At 44.3% G+C, this 21,969-nt stretch overlaps 1 protein-coding gene across 2 annotated transcripts; it reads right to left on the reverse strand.

The window, feature by feature from the left end:
- Positions 1 to 234: 234 nt before the first annotated feature.
- Positions 235 to 21,221, reverse strand: igf2bp3 (insulin-like growth factor 2 mRNA binding protein 3). Of its 2 annotated transcripts, none has more exons than XM_047605347.1 (15): positions 20,522 to 21,221; positions 19,467 to 19,527; positions 13,895 to 13,943; positions 10,502 to 10,553; positions 10,212 to 10,275; positions 9,158 to 9,436; positions 8,905 to 9,039; positions 8,269 to 8,391; positions 8,010 to 8,145; positions 6,909 to 7,040; positions 5,650 to 5,772; positions 5,441 to 5,515; positions 5,205 to 5,336; positions 4,012 to 4,125; positions 235 to 3,281 (listed from the first exon to the last, which is right to left on the reverse strand). In XM_047605347.1, exons 1-15 carry the CDS (start codon positions 20,694 to 20,696, stop codon positions 3,180 to 3,182), a joined length of 1,752 nt encoding a protein of 583 aa, XP_047461303.1. In that variant the 5' UTR covers positions 20,697 to 21,221; the 3' UTR covers positions 235 to 3,179. The 2 variants fall into 2 exon arrangements, with proteins under 2 accessions (XP_047461303.1, XP_047461305.1); XM_047605349.1 differs by having other exon boundaries at positions 5,650 to 5,769; positions 20,522 to 21,220.
- Between the last annotated feature and the right edge of the window lie 748 nt (positions 21,222 to 21,969).

The raw sequence follows: 21,969 nt of genomic DNA on the forward strand, positions 1-21,969 counted from the left end.
TAAGTATTTGCGTCAAACTAATGATTTACTGCTGCAGACCAAGCAGACTTCATTTCTGAAAAATCGTACCGTTACAGATTTTTTTAAAAAGGGCACAAATCACAACTTCATATATTTTTTTTTTTTTTATTATTCAGAGGCATTTGACAAGTGGAGCTGTGTGTGAGAGGGAGGTGAAGGGGCACAAGCATGGTTGCAGAGAGGGGTGAAGAGGGAATATCATGCTGAAGTTCGATCACTTTTCCAAAAAGAAAAAAAAAAAAAAAAAAAAAAAAAAAAATTCAGAGACCCAGTCCCTCGTATCTGTGCCATACCAAGAAGATGTTCCACGTTACACAGCCAAGAAATGCTAACAGAAGAAAAGGCTACCAAATCAGCAAGTGTAGCATCTGTCAAAGACAAAAAAGAAAGAGAAAAAAAAAAAAGACAGGACTATTTTGAAGTCTTACAAATCAGAAACAAAAAAGGCAGGCCCTTTATTAAAACTGTATTATCTTGTTTTAACTACTGAATGCAAACTCAAGCACGTGATTTGACCTTTTTCACAAAAATCCCAAGCAAAAGTTCAAATACATGTAAGCCACACCACCAAAAATAGAAAGCAGAAAGAAAAAAAAAAAAAGAAAAACACTGAGGATTTCAATTAAGTCAAAAGGAGTATATAATTTATATCAACACTGGCAAAGAAAAATTTTATTTTTTTTGATCACTTTTGATAACTCAATTCTAAACAGTCTGATTTTAGTTAAAGTTTACATTCTTATCGGGGGAGGGGGGCATGGGGGTTGCGTAAAGTGGGGGTGAGGGGGGGTAAATTCTAACAAATAGAAGAATGCCTCTACTTCAAATACATGTCTAAAGAGGTAGATCAAAACAAACTGGAGGAAGGGGTGGGAAGGGTGCGGGGAGGGGAGGGGTTGGCGGGAGGGAAGCAGGGGAGATGTCGGGGATAATTTTAAGTATCACTTGTGCCCCACTTGAGCGAGGTGTTAGGAGGGCGCGCCCGTGTGGAAAGAAGTGTTCGGGGTAGGAGGGAGGAAGGGTGGGGTGGGGGGGGCTGGGGGAGGGGGGGCTGAGGTATTAGTGCGCGCTGGCGCTCAGTGGGGGCAGGGTGGGGTGCCTAGTGCCACAACAACCCCCACCCCTCAGCTGAGGTAGACGGCGTTCTACTGTGGAAGCATGGATACACTCGAGCACTTTTACCACAATCAACATATTTACATTCGGCATGGAAACAAATGAAAGAAATTGTATATTTAAGTTTTGGATTCCTTTCTTCTTTTTTCCTCACCCAAGTCAGGGTTCATTCAGTATTTTTGAGACACTTTTTCTGACTCGCTTTCCCTGTACGAAGGACAAAATTAGAAGTCAAGTTAGATTTGCGTGGGTTACAGAGAATGTCCTTTGTTTAAATCGTTTTCCTAAAGCACGAAAAAAAAAAGTATATTTATATATGCATCTATCAGTGTGACTCCCCCTACCCTCACCATGCAGTGAATGACGTCGACATCGAAATGATGGCCTGGCTACAAGGGCCACTCCGAACTGACAATGTTTGCTCTATGAAAATAAACCTAGCTGGGCCTGAACCTTGCTAAGACACTATTGTCAAGAAGGTGGCAGATCGTCTGGGATCAGAAAGGATGAACCCAGAGGCTCCGCTGACTCTAGGACAGCTACAGGGACGACCCCGCAGCACCCTGACCACAGCCCTCATAGGAAGGCAAAAAAAAAAAGGAAATCTTTGACAAATTAAAGTACCATTACCAATAATGATGTCAATCTCAAAACTAAATGGCATTGCTGCAATTATGTACGGTTGGCATTATTTGCATGTCTTAGTTGTTTTGTACTGTTTTTTTTTTCTTTTTTTTTTTCTTCCAGAAGATGGTGGACCCTCAGGGGAAAAAACTGAGGCGATTTTCTCTCTATACTCCTGTCAGCCGCCAGCTGAGGGGGCGCCAACTCTTGCTCCGGGGCCGCTATGTACAAATAGACTTTATGTACAGGGTCATCTCAAGTCACACATACACATGTACAATGCCACCTAAAGCACCAGAGTTGAAGGCAAGGTCAGCTGACAGCTGACCAAATTTTAAATTTTCTTAAAAAAATAAAAATGTTCAAAGACTATCAGCTTTATAAAGTATACAAAATACCACAAAAGCAAAATAAAAAAAAGAAAGGAACATTTTTTCATATATATATAATCATTTTCTTTTCTCTTCTGAGGTACTAGATCCTGAGGTAGTTAAGTAAAATGCATATTAAATTGGTTTTCCTGGGCAGCAGCAGTTCGGCACCGTTTCCCTAAGCGTCAGTCGTGGCGCTGCCCTCACCTCTAAATATATATATGTATATATATATTCATCTATGTATATAGGTCTATCTATAAAATGCATCCGAATTTATAAAATGCCACTATCATTACAAGAGCAGGACGCCCAATAATAATCCACCCTTTCAGGAGTCCTGTCCTAAAACAAGAATCTTTCCCCTAAACATGGCCCACCCAATCTGAGCCAACCCTCCCCCCAAATAAACCTCTCTGTTGGTCCGACCGGGACCTTGATAGCAATGCATTTTCCTTTCCACAGAAAACTCATGAGAAAGCTTCATCAACCAATTAAACACTTAAAAAAAAAAAAAAAAGGAAAAAAACAGGTGTCAACTAAACCTGAAGTCAACCAAAAACATCTTGTCATGTTTGAAGTACCACACCAAGGAGGTGATAGGAGGGGGATCCTTATTCTGTCTTTGTGTTTCTAGTGTAGAAATATAACCAAAAAAAAAAAATAAAAAAAATTCTTAAACACACCCGTGGGGGGAGGAGGAGGAGAGCGGTCTAGGGGTACGTGTGTACGTATGAGGGCAGGTGACGTTGGTGGGAGCCCTCAGAAGTACACTCTCGTAGAGATGCAGAGAGGCGCCGCGGGCAGAGCTTTAGAGGCGTGAGGTCCCTTATTAGCCACACCTGACGGTCAATCAAGTAAGACGAGGAGGGGGCAGGTGGTTGGTTGGTTTTCCGATAACCTTTTCACCCCTGAGATGAGCATTAGGACCCACTGTCGTCGTCGTCGTCGTCGTCTTCTTCTTCTCCCCCTGGACTCTACTGCATCTGTCCTTCCGTGAAGTCTTCTGGCAGATTCAGTCACCATTCCTCCAGGTCCGCTGGATCTTTACTTTCTGCGGTGCAGTGGAGGTTGGGCTCCGGATGTGGGCTTAGGCTGCTGCTGTCTCCTCACCTGAGCCAGGATCTCCTGAATTTTCCTCTGGGCCAGCTAGAAGACAAAAGGCAATATTAAAACATGAGACCGCGGAGCAGAATAATCACGGTAAATGAAGCACTCGATCAGGCTCATCTCGCCATGCAAGGTGATAGCAGCCGACAGCCAAAATTACCGCAAAACGACCGCAAATTAAACGCTACATTTGAATAGCTGGCTTTTCATAGGGTTAGCTCGTTTAAAAACGACTCAATAAGTGTAACTTTATTTGGTTCTGGACCGATTCACGTCTTGTGCGGCTGCAGACCAGACAAACAGTTTATTTCATGTGACTACTTAGAGGAGGCATCAGGTTGCTACTTGCACTTCAACTGCAGAAATGGATGGTTTCTGAAAGTCTCACAGTCACTTTGGGCTTTTTAGCAACACAATCTTTTCCAGTTGCAGGCTGGTGGCAGTACTCCATAGTGGTAGGAACATGTTTACACAGCGCTGCAGCCCGGAGGTTTTTACCTTCCCTTCTCAAGTACAGGAGGGTGAATATAGAAAGTGATTTTGGTGAAGTTTAGAAAGATTTACCGACTAATAGCAACCAAGGATCCTTATATTGTAATATTAAACCTTTTAAATAGGCGCCGATTTGCAGTTAGGTGACTCATGACAGAATTTACGTAGAAATGACGTGCTACCATTCGCCTTTTATTCAACTAAAAAGGAGACCGAGTGACAACACTAGATTGAGATACTGTACATATGTTTTTTTTTTTTTTTTTTGAGAACTCACCTGGCATGCAAAGAAGTGTCCGATGATCTTGACTATAACCTGGTCGTTCTCATCAGGCGTCTGGTCCCTGGGCACCACTACTTCAGCACAGGTCAAGTTCTGCAGCTCATTAACCTGCACCCAAAATAAATTTTTTTAAAAAAAGATGAAACATAAACTCAGGTTTAAAGGACTGGACAAGAGCACAGCTTTTCATTTGGAGAAATATCAAATTTATATAGTACATGCAAAAGTTTTAGGCAGGTCGTGGAAAAAATGCTGTAAACCAAGAATGCTTTCAAACATTGAAGTGGTGATAGTTTATTATCATCAATTAACAGAATGCAGTGAATATCAAATCAATACTTTGTCTTCAACACAGCGTCAATTCTATGTATTTGTGCACAGTTTTTGAAGGAACGGGTAGATTGTTCCAAACATCTTGGAGAGCTAACCACAGACGTTCTGTGGATTTAGGCTTCCTCAAATCCTTCTGTCTCTGCATATAATCCCAGACACACTCCATAATGTTGAGATCAGGGCTCTGTGGGGGCCATGCCATCACTTTCAAGACTTCTTGTTCTTCATATGCTGGAGATGGTTCTTAATGACCTTGGCTGAATGTTTATGGTCTTTGCCCTCAGAATGAATTTGTGGCCAATCATACGCCTTCCTGACGGTATTGATGATGGATAAGTATCTGCCCATATTTCTAAGCAGTGAGGACCATTAATCCTGACCAAATCCCAACTCTGTTTGCAGAAATGCAGCCTGGAACTTGCTTCACTGTTTCGTGCAGACACTCGTTACTGTACCGCTCTCCAGCCCTTCAGTGAACAAACTGCCTTCTGCTACAGCCAAATATTTCAAAATCCGCCTCATCCGTCCAGAGCACCTGCTGCCATTTTTGCTACCACTTCTGGCCAGACTTCTCCGGACAGTAGTTCCCTTGGCCGACCACTGCGTCTACAAATCCCACAAAATCTCTGACTTTGTGCAAGTGCACCTGTAAGGACTGATGCTGGTTCGAAGGCAAAGAGTAGTAAGACCAAATATTGATGTGATTTTTCTTACTGCTAAAAACCAACACTTCTGTTTTTGAAAGAATTCTTTCCACGCCTGCCTAAAACGTGCGCATAGCACTGCATACATCTATATATAGCGTGAATTTGTTCAGCTAGCACGGGGACTTATAGATCGCTGTCGTCATTTACCGTTTTCCCGCCTTTCCCGATGACTCTACCAGCAGCAAAAGAGGGAACCTTGATGTGAGCCTCCAGCTTCACCTCCTCCTTGGGTCCAAAGAAATTCTCTTCTTTCAGCTTGCCAAAGATACGACACTGAGCCTGCAGCGAGACAAGTTCAAGCGCGTTCAAGACATGGAACCATTCTGAATGGAAAAAAACAGACCTCCCAAATATTCATTTCTGGAAATGTGAAGTTGGCACACCTTAAACTGAGCCTCTGGTGGTCCAACAATGATGACCATCCTCTGCTTGGCATCCATTCCTTCTGCAGGAGCAATCTGAAGGAAGACGGACAACATAAGAAAAAAAAAAAAGAAATTACACACTTACCTATCAATCAAGTGACAACAAGAAGTCATCATGCACAGATTATCACTGGGATTCTGAATTTCACTGACTCTCCGTCGCTCACCTTGATTGAGGCTCCAGCGAAGTGAGACAGCTGTTTTATGTGCTGACCCTGTTTTCCAATGATGGCTCCCACCGCAAGCGCAGGGATAAACAGGTGAACCGTCTCCGACTCTGGGTGTCCCTGCTGGGTATAAACACCTTAGTACTACTGTGAACAGGAGAGGATCACAGACAGTAATGGCAGAGCGATCATTCAACTGCACCAACCATATGCACAAATGCAAACAGGGGGATCGAGCAAAAGCCGCGTTAGGTCTTAAAGTGACAATGGAGCTTATAGCTTCCACATGGAAGAGCCAGTTGGTCAGAAATAGTCCTGCAGTAACATGAAGTGGGAACGTCTTTAGAGCACAGCGTGTTCCCAAAACCATTGCTGGTATCTGGCATGTTTCTCACATTCCTCAGATCAGTGTTAGAACCAATATTTAAAAAAAATAAAAAATAAATTAGCAAATAGGTTCCCAGTTTCTAGTTAATCAAAACCAAAGTCTGAGTTTACCACATGCATTAGTTTAGTAATAAACCAATAAATTCTTTCGGAAAAACCGTCAAGTAGGCAGTGGGATCCAGCTTCGAACTCATGTACAGCCAGAGTGTCTTTTAAATGATTTACAGACACAAACTGCTACATCACTTGTTTCTAGCGACTCTGGTTGAAAGGGAGGAGGATGCATAGTCATGATGGAACAACAAGTACCGCTTGTTGATTTTGGACTGAGCCCAGCTTTCCAGTCAATATGTCAGCTGAGGACTCCACAACAACTTGCTTTGGAATTATACAAATCTGGAGAAGGGTTTTTGGTGCCAAGGAGGTTTTACTCGCCATTCAAACGTTCACCTTCTTAAACAAACGCTTCATACTTGGCAGAAATGACGTCACCACATCTGGTGGAGCTAACGACTGTCAACCAAGATGCCCTTCTGGACTACCCGTTCCCATAATCCCACAGCGAGCAGCCACAAGCCGTGCAAAGCACTTTGGGACGGGTGACTTACGCCAAGGGGCTGGCTGCTTGCCGACAGCATAGAAGCCCAAAACGGCCCCTCACCCCCATAAGGACTGCACTAAAGGAAAAGAGACACATGAAACTGAGTCGCTAAAGACTGCATCGCTTCTCTTTAAATCAGTTGTAGTTTTCACTTGCCTGACCCAGGAATGCAGCATACCAGGTTAAAATTAATAATCCAAAGTCAATCTAGTGTTCGCGTCATGAAGTGTACGGGGCAATGAAACGCACACACAAACACACTGTCACTTACACCAAATGACGAGCATCCGCCGTGGGCTCCAGGAGGTGGGACGCTGGACATGGAAGAACCCATGCCTGGTGCTCCACTGGGAAACAAACCCAGAGCATTCAGATTCAAGCCAGGAATTAAGTTGGACTGGAGCTGCAGAGAAACAGGAACATTTCTATTAATACAACATAAGTCACGTTTCAAGTTGTATGCTGCCTTATCAACACCACAACCTCATTGTATTATTAAGAGTCACAGGTTCGGTAGGTGGGAAAGAGAGAAGAAGAAGAAAAAAAAAAAAGAGTGAACTACAACACTTTCGATCTCAAACTCAGAGCTTGATTTAGGCAGGAAAGCTTGCAAGACCCAGACTGGGCTGAGAAAATGCATCAAATTGTGAGGCTATCCCTCCAGCTTCTTGATATGTCGACACTTTCACATCCTCTCCAACCTCAGTTCCTCCTCACTCAACTGCAGGAACTGACATGAAGAAATCTGAACATTTGAAATCTTCATTACCCAATATCTAAACCCATGAAATCCTTAAGATTACATCAAAGAATTAAAACAAATCTGTTTAAAAATAAAAAAAAAAAAATGTATGCCTTGTTAATATGTGTATAAATATATTTAATACACACACACACCCGTTTCAGGATATGAAAGTGCTGCTATGGCAGCAGTGTTTGCACATCACTGCTGTGTGTGAACAGCATTATCTGATTTCCTTCCTAAAAACCTTTTTGATCCTCTACTTTGTTTTCATGTAAACCTGATCACAGTATGTATATAGTATAATATAAAGTTTCCATTTGATGAAGGGCGCACTCATGCTAGGTAATTGTGCCGGGCCCAAGCACGTTTGCCCCCTAGAGTCTGGATTCTATAGCTAGTGTGAGTTCTTCCACTTCCCTGGTTGGTGGAGGTGTGGCAGGTCATACACAAGCGCTGTCAAGTACCACCATAACACATAAAGAAAGCGACATCACAACGGAAATGGCAGCGGCAAAGGGTTCACGTTGGTCAGAGGACTATTTTGAAGATACAGCTTGCAGCCTTGTTGTTGGGTTCGTTGCCGTAACCACATTTAAACAACAGTCACTTTTTGACCAAGCCGCTTACGTTCATCGCAGCCATGTCGCTCTCATACGACTCCCTGATCTTCTTCATGACCTCCTCCTCTGCTCTGGAGCACGCCTCAATGGAGCCCTTCACCGTGATGGTCCGCTCTGGGTTGTACAGGGTCAAGTCCTGGAGACTGGAGAGAAGCGGGAGGCGGGTGAGGGCGCCAACTGGCACCTTAATGGAATGACTACACAGCCTGCAAATGTGTGTCAATAAGCAGCAACATCCACAAATTCAGAGTGCCAGAGAGTCTTACGGTGAGATTGTGATCTTGGTCCCCGTTTCCTGTTCAATTTTCTTCAGGTTGCGTCCTTCTTTCCCTATTAATCTTCCTACGAAGTTGTTGTGTGCAAGGATCTTCAGTGGGATCTCCTCCGTACTGCACAAAACAGACAGGATGTTGAGTCCTTTGCAAATGCTAAACATTCAGTGTGCATCTGATGGGATGCTGTGACCGGTTCAGATCACACTAAATAAAGATATGCTGCCAAACATTATAGAAGAGGGAGGAGACTGATCGGCACGCTGGCAGGTCCTTTTCTTATTCCACATAGAAAGTGTCAACGTATCCTAATTTTGATTGCATCGCCCCAGATGTTTAGGCCAAAGCTATGTTTGAATGTGGGCCCATCTGTCATCTCGTCTTTTTCCCCCAAAACAAATGTTAGAAAAGAGCAGAAACTAAGGTTAGAGCGCTGATGCCGTCCTTTCTGTGACACACGTGTGTTGATGCCAACATGGATTTACTTGGAACAAAATCTGAATGGATATTAGGAGCACTTTTGGGAAGGTATGAAGTGATAAGCTCTTCACAAAAACAACCTTCAAAGAGAGTCTATAGCATAGAAGTCTATAGAGGTAGCATGAAAATGAAAACCCAAGTCGAACTCACAACTTTGTGTCAATGGCTTCCTTCTGCATGATCTCCATGATGGTTCTGCAGGCGTTCGAACAACAATCAGGGCTGGCGAAAACTGTGATGGGTTTCTCCGACGCGCCTGCGTTCTCTTTTCTATGGATGTCGATCCTGGAGCAGAGAAAAGATTCCCCATCAGCCTACTTCAACACGTACCGACGGCTTGGGAACAGAAGCGATGCAGTTCGCTGGCAACGTTCAGTATAATTCCTGACCTCCGTGTACGTACTTTGAGTGGGTGTCTTTGGTGATGGTGCGGATAGTTGCGCCCTCCTTCCCGATGATCGCCCCTACAAACTGCGTGGGTACCAGCATGCGCAGCGGGATGTCCGATTGCACTTTGGGCCGAGCACCCAAACCTGGGGAGCCAGAACGAGGGGGTCCGCGGGCGTTAAAACTTCTCCTGCCCCCCGCCGAAGGACCCTCGGCTGCTGCCGTCTCATCTGGGATATAGGACACTTTCAAGGCATAGTTCTCCATCATAGATCCGTTCAACTTCTCTATTGCCCTGGGGAGAACAACGAGATTTCAGACTCTGAAAAGGGTGTTTATTGCCACTGAGTGGGTATGATTCAGCAGCACAAGAAGACACTTAGACATGAGTCGTGGAGCTAAAAAAAAAAAGAAAAAGAAAAAAAAAAAGATCTGACCGGCTGGAGTGTCGAGCAAATTCCTACTGAGACAATCATCAGGTTTGACTCTTTTCTCCCCCTTTCTTATTAATGGTAGCATCGAATGAGTGGGGATATTAAAACAAAAAGGTTTAAATCCTTTCACATGAGAACGACGGGCTGCATCCAACCAACCCTGGGTTAGTGGGCAAGCATCATCTCTCATGAGCTACAGTGACCTCCCCATAATCTCATGTTAGCCTTCACACTTGACACACATCTGCCTCAGGGTTTTAAATCAATGCAACGGCAACTGAGCCTGGAAACTTTTACAACCACTTGTGCAGGGAGCAACACTGCAGTGTAATACATGTACACCAGGGGGCACCAGATGGCTAATTTACCCCCCTCCTCCTCCCTCCCTACCTCCTCAACACCACCCCCCTCCTCCTCCCAGGCATCACTGCATGTCAAATTAGATTTTTTTTTTGTTTTTTGTTTTTTTAAGAAAGAAAATCAGGTGCACTGTAAGAACACTAGATAGAGGAAGTTGACGCAGCGTCCAGTGGTAGAAAAGCAGACCCACATCAAGGGTGTCAAGACAGACGAGATGGACTTTAATGATATGAATACACTGCGTGTGTGTGTGCGCGTTGTGTGTGGTGTACTTACAGCCTGGCCTGGTCCTTGGCTGCGTATCGGACATTGACTACTGCGGTTTCTGTGTCAGTGTTCACTGTGGGGTGGAACACACAACGTTTAGTAACGGTGACACAATTTACCGCCCTGCATCATCCTTTCAAGGCAGCAATTACAAATGAACAATTTGGTAAAATTCTGTGTACAAACACTTGTAGAGCAATAAAATCACAGCACAGAAATTATGAGCATCCTGCAGCAAGTTCTTTGAATTACACTCTAATCAATTTTGCAACGTAAAGCTTCATGAACAGTCTATTTACCTTGTTCACAGCTCTCTACTGTGCCATACTGAGCAAGCATACTATCCAACACCTGGAAGAAAAAAAATAAATAAAAAAAAGAGAGAAAGAAGAGAAAGAAGAGCCGTTATTATTTGGTGACTTTAAAGGCTTTGACCTGAACTGGTTAGCGAGCAGAAGCTCATCCGTGGGAAACGGCCCAGCTCGCTGCCAGGACACACTCCATTAATTCCAAACCAGAGTTCAACGTCGAGTTACGTGGATAAATTTGCTGCCTTGTTGTAAAGAGCTTGTCTAACCCAAATTATGACTCCTCCCTAAGGGCAGCTAGCGAATGAGCTTTAAAACATTATATAAAAAAAAAAAAATTAAAAAAAAATCAAGATGCAACTACAGAGAGCAGGCTAATGTGTCGACTGTAATTCTTTTAAAATAATTGTGACCACTTCAGAGAAATAAATCCATAAAGACAGTTTCTTTTCTTTAAAAAACAAGGCAAATTAAACATGTTTTAAAAAAAATCACAGCATGTTGAAATACTGCATATAAAAAGGCGAAGTGCACAAAAGGAAGGAGAAAAAAAAAGAAAAAAAAAAACTTTATTGCAAATGCATTCAAATGAAAGCCATACCACCTTGGACATTTGCCCAAATCTGGAAACCACAGGATTTCAATTCATAGACATGATCAAATGTGGGCGAGAGGGGGAGCGAGGGTTCTAAACTAAGCCAAGACCTCCAACCATGCTCAGTTGAACCCAAGGCCACACCCCCAAGAGCTCAACCCCACTTTCTAGCCAACTAGACTGTCCCTGCCACCCCCCACTCTACCCACCCACCAACCAAGCAACCTCCCGCCTCCCTGCCATTTCCACTCCCCGTCATTGGTTGCTCCAGCACTGATACGAGTTCCCTGAAGCCAAGAGTTGCTAGCTGCTGGCTGGCTACACCGCCTGTCCATCTGCCGAGCCCGGCCAATGGGAATCCAGGCCATTCAGGAAAGGGTGGGGTACATTCCAGCAGGAAGCAGCAGCTGGGGGAGGGGTGCGAGTTCATGCTACACATTCTGTGAATCGGAGCACATGGAAGGGAAGGGGAGACTGTCCAGGCCCACCCACCCACTACAGCTTGTGAACACGCCACTACTCTCACCACCATTCTCTCGCTCTTGGGGCTAAACACACCATGACCCGTTGTCTTATCTACCTGATAAGATACATACAAGGCCTTTGCATCAAAAGCTCTCATTCTACTCCGTCTTCCATGCTCCAGCCTCCCTCCGTCCACCCACCCCCAAAACCTCCATGTCACCTTTCGAGAAAGCGAGTAGCTGGCTCGCTACATACTAGGAACATGGGTGGATCTGGAGCTGCGTTAAAGGAACATGCGTAGGCTAAAGCGAACCCACCATTACAAAACACAGAGCCTGTCCGTAGCCATTTGATCACAGTAAAGGGAACCAGGATGAAATCTGAATCCATGTGTTAGCCTCACAATCTCACAATTTAGAATAGTGCTGAACAATTGTGCAGTTCAATAAAAATTTTCTCATTAGGCTCCCATAGTCTTTATGGAGCAGAAAATTTAATTGAACACTAGAAGCACACGCACACACACACACACAAAAGCTAAACCCTCTGCAGAGGAGGAGGGGGGAGTGGGGGGAGTCACGTAAAGCTGTGTTAATGCCTCCTGAGATTTCACATGGACGTTAACGGGTATTTTTATATAAATGATTTTTAGGGGGAGGGGGGGTGGAGGAAAAAAAAAAGACACTTTAGTGGAATTTCAACATTTTTAAACTTGTATGACAAATTTAGGTCTTGCACACATTTGCGTACGCTGAGTAAGAAGAATGTGTAGCTGACACTAAATACCATAGAGTTTTAAATTCAACAATTATCACACGCACAGAAAGAAAGACACTGCAATGCGTGACACACACACACGCGTCTGTTGCTCAACGCTCACTAGTTTTTCCACTAATCAGGCAAAGGCCTTGAAATCTGACCACCTCACAGCTCACCATTTCTATTGATATCATTCATTTTCGCATTACAGTATTTTAATGTTTTAGGGAGCACAAAAGGAGCGAAAGTCATCCGATATTTAACACCAGTTTTCAGCACCTACTTGAACTTGCTTCAAATCATTCAACATTTGCCTTAAGAACATCAAATGAGCTTCAACCGAGGACAATGTTCTGTGATCAGCTCCAATGTGTTTTTTTTTTTTTTTTTTTTTAAAGCATTAGTCACAGAAAACTATTTTGTGCCTAAAACACCAAAGTTCACTTCCAGGTTCAATCCAAAAAAATCGTACCAGATTTATCCTACAGTTTGAAGTTACCTGTGCTTTTTTATTATTTTTTTAAAAAATAATTTTCTTAATGCGACACCTGGATTTAAGCCTTCATGTGAACGCAGTAGCAGATTAGTCACACACGTAATAAAAACACCTGTGCGGTTTAGTGCGCCGTAAACCTGAAACAAGTACTTGAGTAATGCAGACTGCTGCATTCTGTCAGTGTCACGATTGTATAGTAATCTGAGGTGGCATTTATGGATTGCATTATTCATTATGCCACGTTATTTTGTGAGAAACCCCATCCATAAAAATGCCTTCTTGTGCACTCTCCAACGCAACTGTGCGATTAGATTTCTTTGCATTTCAATTGGAGTCACCAACGCACCCAAAAATTTGACATGAGCGAGTCTTTTTCAGGAGTAAGCGCCGTTTTTATTTGGTCGCCCCTCTTAAAATCGACACTTCGCGTAACTCAAACTTAGGGTACAAATAAAACACAAAGACAGCTACACCTCAAGCCACTTCATAACCAAATACACCTTTTAAAAGAAATAACTTTTACTTCACATAAGAACTTTAACACCAGGGATGGCCAGGCCAAAAGCTCATCTGTCACACAAATCTTTATTTTTCTAATTAATTTCCATATTTATTATTTCTTTGCAAGACTTCCGCTTTCAAACCGGCACCTGACCCGGGTCAAAGACACAACAAATGCACGACTACAATCAGAATCAGCTTTATTGGCCAAGTTATGTGCGCACAAAGAATTCGACTCTACGGACAACAAGTTCCTCAACGAGCTCAGCCAAAATAATCTGGAGGTGCCATTCGTGAACTCCCACTGCCTTTGTTTAGCGAAATCATTTCCATTTACACAGATAAACTATACTGTCAATTGTCGAATGAGCTTAGCGGCCCTTCGTGTCGTACCAGTCACAGCTTCCCCCGGCCTAAGCTGCAGCCTCAGTCAAACGAATCATCAAGTGCATGCTCAATTGAAACCCAAAGGGAAGCAAGGTGACTCCAGAGGCCACTAAATGAGAGGCGATTGGCCTGCCCCATGGTGCCCCACCCTGGAAGTGGTTAGCAGCCTGTTAGCACTCACCTCCCACTGCATGTGAGGCGGGATGTTCCTGATCTGCAGCTTGCAGCTCCTGGAGAGAGAACAAGAGAAGAAGAGGGGTGGGGGATGGATCAACGAAGAAAAGGTGGTGGTGGGGGGTAGAAAAATGGAGGTAGATGGGAAGGGAGATTGGAGAGAAGAGGTGGAGAAAGACAATTAATAGCTGACAATACCAAGCCCACAAAGATACAAATCAGAGGAGAAAAAAATAAATAAAAAAAATCCGCCATCTGAGACACACCGAGAGAAAAGCGAGAAATGAGACTTCTGTAATTTTTTGTAATTCTATTCTCAACTCAGCAGGTGTACCGAGACACCCTGCGTAAAATGTGGGAGGGGGTGGGAAAAGGTGGCCAAAGGGAGTCACCACCATGTGGACTAAACCGAGCGGAGGGTGTTCAGAGTCAAAATGAGCTTTAAATAAAAAAAAAAAGATAAATATAAACACCACGCCTTTCTCCCAAATCACCAGAAGGGTCACACAAGACTGAGACCGTGAGCACAGAAAAGAAGCAAAGAAAAGATAAAAAAATAAAATAAATAAGCATTGAAAATGATAAGACACGGTATCTGAATGTCTTCTCCACACACTTTGGAGCCAAGCATGTGCCCCCATGGCACTGAACGAGGATTCAACCACTGCAAGGCTGGAGGCCTGCTCTTTTTACCCAAAATACTTTTCCAGGAGCACCCAGCTGTTGTATCGCAAATGATGGTGGTGCTTAACAGAAACTAAAGGGGGATCTCGGCTAGCCGCGTCAACCCAAATAGGATGAGTCAAAAATTGCGTGCTTGTTCACAGGGAGCGTGCGTGGAGCAGAAGCGAGCGGAGACCAGCAGTTACAATGGTGCTGCTGTGCTCCGTCACAAGAACCAACAAGGAGAGAAATCCCCAATTCATTCCTCTAGCATTATGGTCCCAGCTCAGTTATGTTTTGTGCACAACGCCATGAGTATACAGGCTCCGGAGTGACGGTCACACAGACAATGAAACTTGCGGATCAATGAGTCGGAGGAACACAGGTGTCTGCCTGCACGTGGTTGTTGTAGAAAGAAAAAAAAAAAAGTGAGAAAAGTGCGGGCCACTCCAAAGTCCACTGCCTGTTGACTCACACAAACCTAAAGGAACAAAATGTACATATGACTTGGAGCTGAAGCATGAGCGCGCACGCGCGCACACACACACACTCACTGTGGAATCAAACCCTGACCCCGGAAACGGCTCCATATCAGCCGTGCGCTCGCTACTACTCATGGTTGGAGAAAGTGCAGCCAAATTTTTAAGTTTGCAGTTTGGTCGCAAGTGAAAAATCTTCACACGCGTTTCCCTTCCTCAAGCTGCACTGAAGCCGTTAGGTGACGTCTAAATGCACCTTCTTGCACAAACTGCTCCGCTGTTAATGGTTGTTTTCTAATCTGCTGTGTGGAAGATAATGCCTAACAACAGGCAGCCTTTATGAGCTCAACCTTTACAACGTGAAACTGAAGAAATAATAAAATTTAAAAAAAAAACAAAAAAAAAGGCAGGCTACAGAAATTTAAACATTCCACACAAGCATGCAGTAAAGCGTACTGCACGTGTGCAACAAGGGCCACCATAGTTTAAATTCCTCAGCTTAGCCGTTACGACCATGAGCCAACAGCAGCTCAGTGTGTTAAACAGGAGATAAACTACTTCTTTTTAAATGGGCAAATTGTAAAGAAAATTCCCATGCAACTCCCAACGGGAATTTCAGCCCTTTCCAGCCCACTCTGCCATTCCTGGCTTCTTTAGCACCTTCCCTCCACACGTTCTGCGCGCTCTGCATTGCGGTGGGAACGCCGTGCGAAATGTGCAAATGCACAAAGCACTTCCAGTCGGATTAACCTATAGCTCCACACACATAAGAAGTCAGCCAGGGTATGTGGTGGGGTGGGGGCTGTGGGTGGTATACATTCCCCAGTCCAAGCCTTTGATTTGGGTGGTGGTGGGTGGGGGGGGGTCTCTATGTATGCATGTGTGTGTGTGGTGTGGGGTGTGGTATTGGTGGTGGTGGGGGGGGACTAGTCCTGTTTCAGGGAAGGGTAACAAGGGCCCTCTCTGCCCTGTGGGGGTGGGGCCCTGTTGCCATGGACACGGACAAGTCCACTGACAGGAACATGTAGAGCAGGGTTAAAAGTGGGAGGGGGAGGGAAGGAGGGGAGGGCCAGGAGTGACTGGTGTTGGCTAGTCATGTGACAGCCAGGAGGAGGCCGAGCTCCTTATTTACTTTCAAAATGGACCAACATTCTACACATTCGCCCCCTTCTCTGGCCGCCCAGCAGAGACATATGGGCCTGCAAGGCGGAGACCACGCACACGCTTTGGCCGTGGACACGTAAGCGTGCAGATGCACCCATAAAAAAATAAATAAATAAATAAAAAATCCACCCAGTCAAGCAGCACGACACTGCACCACACCTGAAATCAACCCTTTCCGGACCGTCCACACACACTGAAGCTCCCTACACTTCTGTGGACAGCGTGGGACACATGAGATCTGTGCTCAACACCCATTCACAGCCATTGACTATTCAGTATGCAGAGGTTCTGAATGACTGAACTCCACGCAGTCTGGTTTCCACTGCCTCCTCACAGGCCTTAGATGCACACCGTGCAGCCAATAAGTTACATTCACACTTGCATTAGGACATACTGAAACGCTCTGAAGGAATTCCAAACCTGAATATTACCAGAACTTCTACAAAGACCATATGTTTGTGTCTTTAGCCTGAGCTCGCTCACACACACACACTTTTATATATAGATTTTTTAAATTTTTTTAACAGAAAGTAAAATTACAATGCTATTCTGATTTGAGCGTAGAGGGAGGCAGAGTTAAGAAATCGTAGCCTGCAGCAAAACAAGGGGCCACATTCATAATTCTCTGGCACCCCAAGTCTCCGTCCCAAATCCCTTTTTTTTTTTGCAGGTGGGGCCCCACAGTGACCCCATGACCTAGAATTCTTGTAATAGGAGTCGGGACCCCCTTTTTTATAAACAAGCCTTGAACAATCTACACGCTATACACACACGTTTTATGCAATGCAAGGCACAGAAGGAAAAAGGTAGCGTGAAAGCAAACTGAAACTTTACACTACTCACTGAGAACAATTATTTGCCATAGGAAAAACAAACAAAAAAAAAATATCCGAGTTCTCCACCTTTGAACACCGTATGTCTAATGACTGTTAGACACACGCACGTGGAGGCCACCCCTCCTATAGCCATGCCATTTTCTTTCTTCCTGTACATGTGACTCGTAGCTACATGTGAGCACAGACGAGCTGCATTTTTTTTTGTAGCATTTTGTTGAACTCATACAGAAAAAAAAATGGCTTCAACTCTGACGTTTTCAGTCTCAAGTGTAGACAACAACAACAACACTGCTGCAACTCAGACTTATAATTATGGTTTTAACTAAATATGAGAGGAATTAAAATAGTTAAAGATATGTATATGGCTTGGCTGTGTTTAAGCAAATCAATATTTTTTTATTTTTTTTAAAAAAAGTCAGGTTCAAAATTAATATAGAGTTACCATTTTAAACTGTTATGTCAATTATGGATAATATAGCCGTATGAAAAGCGGATACACCTGTGACATTATGATTACGGATCAATTTATTTTATATTAGGGAAAAAAATAAAGCCTCTTATGCATTAAAAAAAAAAAAAATACATAAACGCAGATCAGGGTGGAATGGATTTCATTTTATTTTTTTTTTTAAGGCACAACATTGTAAACAGCCAGGCAAAGTAAACTGCTCAAAACGTTTGTTAGCAAGGAGTAAGTTGCGTCAGCAGATTAAATTAATTTTGCTGCATTAAGTTGTTGGGATATTATCATGAGTCACTGTTGATCACAGACGTGGTGATCCAGGTGGTCGAGGTCACGTTTGTGACACATTCTGAGGATTTTTGATGCATGCCTCAAAAAAAATAAATAAATCTCATTTGCTGTTTTTTTTTTTTTTTGCCCAAAATGCAACACCACACTCTGTCACCCCACGCTGTCCTATGAACCACAAGCTATAGCCACCCCACCTTGATCCCTGTCTGCTATGGCACTTCCCTTTCCTGATGGGTTTAAAGGTTAAGCCATGGTGACTGGCCAAGCCCCCCCCATCTGATATTTGTAGGCTGGAATGCAAATAGGGGGCCCCAAGCTTACAAGTGTGTGTAGCCTATATTGAGAATACTGTTCCCATTGACTACTGCTGTGTTCCATGTTTTAAAGGGAGGGCACGTTTTACTTTTTTTTTTTTTTTTTTAAAGTGTGTCTGAAACTCGACTCTGTTGCTGCAATGGCCAACACGACAGGCTGCACTGAAAACGCAGCAACGTCACCATTTTTTTTTTTCTTTTCGTAATGAGCAACATTTGGCGGTAGGTCCCCAAATTTTGCTGCAAAAAAATCTCACCTGGTTTATTTATCCAACCGTATTCAAAAATCACACAAACAAGCTCCCAGCTGCCAGGGAGCCCCTGCGCGATGGCCCAAGTGGAAAATACAATTCACGTAAACGTCTCTAAAAATCCCCAATCTGCTCCGTTTTCAAATGCAAGCACGTTTAAAATTATTTTGGTGCCACGTATAAATCCTGCACGCCTCGCCACGACTATGGACATGGCATGTGGCTTCCTACTTTGCGCAAAAGGGGCTGATTATTCAAAAGAAAGCAAACCCTGCGTATTACGCGTAATGCCTCTTCCAAATAATTACACCAATTACGAAGCAAGAGCTATTTAATTTAATTCAATGACCAAATTGCGTAAACACTAAAAACACTCACACAATGTCAAATCGTCTCAGTATTCTACGTCCACAGCACACACAGAAAAATATGTAAGGTACAATTTCGAAAGTGATTCAATGAAACAACCGACCAGAGTGGCTACGGGGGTCTAACTCTGAAACTGAGGGTTTTCGTGACTTGGGCCCCAAGCCTCCCATTCCACTCGCGTTTGGGAGTCCATCTCATGCAACAGCAGCACAATGTGCTGAGGAGGGCGGAAGCGCAGGGCAGGCAGGGAGAATGACGGGCAGATCCTTCTCAAATGGACGATTTCACAAGGCATGTACGCCTCAAATCCAGCCTGCACACTCGGGGCTTTGCTGCTGCTCGACCCGAGGTTCGAACTCAAATAGTATCAAGGGCTGTGCGCACACAAGTGGCACAGGAGCGGATGGGTGAAATACATGCTGGTGAAATCCACATGCCCAACGACTTTAGGAGCACCCTACAGTCATGGCGAGAGGAGGGGAGTGCACCACCACCATACGCCCCTTTTATTTGACCCCAGAGCATTAAATTAAAAAAAAAATATTTAAAAAACGAGAACTCGTTTAACCATAAATGAAGACAACGCTGAATTAACGTAGCTCACACAACACAAACGCACACACCCCCACCATAAGCACTTTTAAAAATAATAATAAAAGACGTCTTAGAGGAAAATGGCGAAGAAGAAAAAAAAAAACATGGTGCTCCCACGAGCTGAATCAAGCTCTATATAACAAAAGTGGACCTACCTTTGACGTTTAGGGACCGAGTGCTCCACTTCGAGAACTTTCCCGTGAAGTTCAACTTTACCTAAAAAAAAAAACAAACAAAAAAAAATACAGCTGCTTCAGTTTCATCAAGCGTATGACCCTTCACACAGGCCTCCCTCCACTCCTTTGGAAATGTATTTAGGGTTAGTGTTTACTGCTCGATTTATGGAGTGCACTAAAATCTAAACATGCAGCGGATATTTTCTGCATAGTGTGGTATGAGCAACACAAATTGCTGAAAGTATGCGAGCCACTAGCAGCACGGGGGACACAAACGAGCCTGACATGAGTGCAATTCGTATAATTGTACGAGTTTTGGGGGAAATGTGGTACACGTCCTGTGCGAGCAGGAGCAAGTTTAATAGCAAGCTAACGGGGGGATAATGTACAAAAGCAAATTGTGGTGTGGCTCAGTTAGATGGCCTACATTTGACCAGCACAATTAAACCACCTGGTGTGTCAGCATGGGCGAAAAAAATGGCTTCACAATGTAGCGAGTTGTGGCGACAGGAGAAAGGCCTACACTTTTGAGACCTGGACAAGAGTGCAAGTTTAGGATGGAACTGGTAAAATAATAATAATAAAGCAGCGGCGGCAAGTAACATTCTGGCTCCAAATCGTGCCAAAGTGGGCTTTGTGATAGAGCCCACAACAAGGTTCACTTCACGGCGTTCACAGCCCCGCTGCCTATGCGCCCCACTGCCCTGAACGGCACATAACCTGCATTAGGAAAGCCTTGCTGTCCTCGTCCTCTTCATTATTGTGCTTACTCGACCATTTTATCAAGCTTCACACAGTGAAATTACAAGGGCAAGATTTCACTCAAACCCAAGGAAGCCATTTGTCTGAGCGCACAGTGTCAAAAGGCCAAGTAAAGGTTGTGTGAGAGAAAGAATCGCTTGGATACACCCCCACCCTACAGGACTACATGCATTTCTCACAGGGAATCGCGAAACAAGGCAATATTTACGCAAATGCAACAGTTCGTGCGCATTTCATATATATACTTTTATTATTCGCCCAAAATTTCTCACCTGAAAGAACATCGATGGCCCTCATTGCAGCCTTCTCGTCCGGGCAATCCACAAACGCATAGCCAGTTTTGACAAGAAATGGACCACTGTGCGGAATCTTCCACTGCTCAAAGATAGTTTCGAAGTCCTCCTCGCTCGCCTCCGCGCTCACGTTGCCAATGTATAGCTTATTCATGTTGTAAGCCGAAAGGGACAATCTTTACGCTGAAGGAGAGATAGTTATTTGCTCTCACGGATGTGCAGTGTTTGGAGTAGCCTAAATCGCCTTTACTACTACGGAGTGGCTGTGGCGTGCTTCCCGGTCGTTCAAGCCACAGATAGATTTAAACTGGCAGACTCACAGTGCGTTTGCGCTCCCTCGCCCCTCTGTCTCTATCGCGCAATAAATAAACGCTCAATTATTAATCTCGTGTCTCCAAACGATGGCGGGCAGGGTGAAAAGGAGGAGAAACTACTTTGTGTCTTCCTCCAAACCTCTTGGCAAAGAGACAGAGAATGTCACACACGGTAAGGCTGGCGCCCGCCTCTGAGTCTAGAGCCTAGAATAAGAAGAAGAAGAAGAAGAAGAAGGGGGGGAGAAAAAAAATCCTCTGCTATTCCGGCTTTTTTGAATGAGCCACGTGTTCAAACTACAAATCAGCCCACACGTGAGGAATCCCAATTGCTCAATTAAGTGTTTGGGATTGGGGGGAAATTGCACGGGAATCTGGGGTGGGGACAGCAAAGGGGAGTGAAGAAAAAAAGGAGGGGAAGAGTGGATTGGTGTTGGGAAAAACCTGGCGAGCTATGTGCGTAAAGGGATTCCGTGAGAAACTAGAGTATCTTTACTAGAATCACATTGGTGTGCCTTTCTCTGCAAAGCGTCGATTCTCATTGGCCGGCTGAGGAATAGTAAAGCGGCGGTGCGCTCACGCACGCCCATAGCTTTCAGACGCTGATATTGCGGGGGCTGGTGCGCACGGCTGTGCGAAGTGCGCTGTGCTGATGACACAGTGGAAGGAAAAGGGGGTGGGGCTGTTCATAAATGATGTTGTATTATATTGTTAAATTGCATGCTGCATACATTTAATTCTAAGTAACTTGAACAGGGTGGGCCCTATGCCACTCCTCGGGCCCTCACGCAATGTGGAAATGACACGTACTACTATCCACATGGCGGCATCCATCTTCTCCAGCATGAGTGGAGCCATGCCCTCCCTGATCCACAACTCAAAGTCCAACAGCGGGCCCGTTTTGCTCACACAAAAATCGTACCGAGAGGGCATTTTGGGGCGACATCCGAGCTTCCGTGTCACTTGTGTTTAGGTTTTGCACCTTTTAGGGCGGACTGGCGCAAGGAGGAAGCGTTGGCCATGTGCAGCTAACATGGCGAATCCCCTTCTGCCATACCTCCGGCATGGATCTGAATTTACTGAAAGAGGGAGGGGTCTCCTACACAAAAAAGTGCC

The sequence above is a fragment of the Mugil cephalus genome, chromosome 14, assembly GCF_022458985.1.
Source record: "Mugil cephalus isolate CIBA_MC_2020 chromosome 14, CIBA_Mcephalus_1.1, whole genome shotgun sequence".
NCBI classification, from domain to species: domain Eukaryota; kingdom Metazoa; phylum Chordata; class Actinopteri; order Mugiliformes; family Mugilidae; genus Mugil; species Mugil cephalus.

Excerpts from the sequence above, each read along its gene's own strand:
- igf2bp3 (XM_047605347.1), bottom strand. The coding sequence starts at position 20,696 with ATGAATAAGCTATACATTGGCAACGTGAGCGCGGAGGCGAGCGAGGAG. Across the intron at positions 9,437-10,211 it reads GCCAAGGACCAGGCCAGGCT|GGCAATAGAGAAGTTGAACG; the intron begins GTAAGTACACCA and ends TGTTCTCCCCAG. Across the intron at positions 5,337-5,440 it reads CACCAGAGGCTCAGTTTAAG|GCTCAGTGTCGTATCTTTGG; the intron begins GTGTGCCAACTT and ends GTCTCGCTGCAG.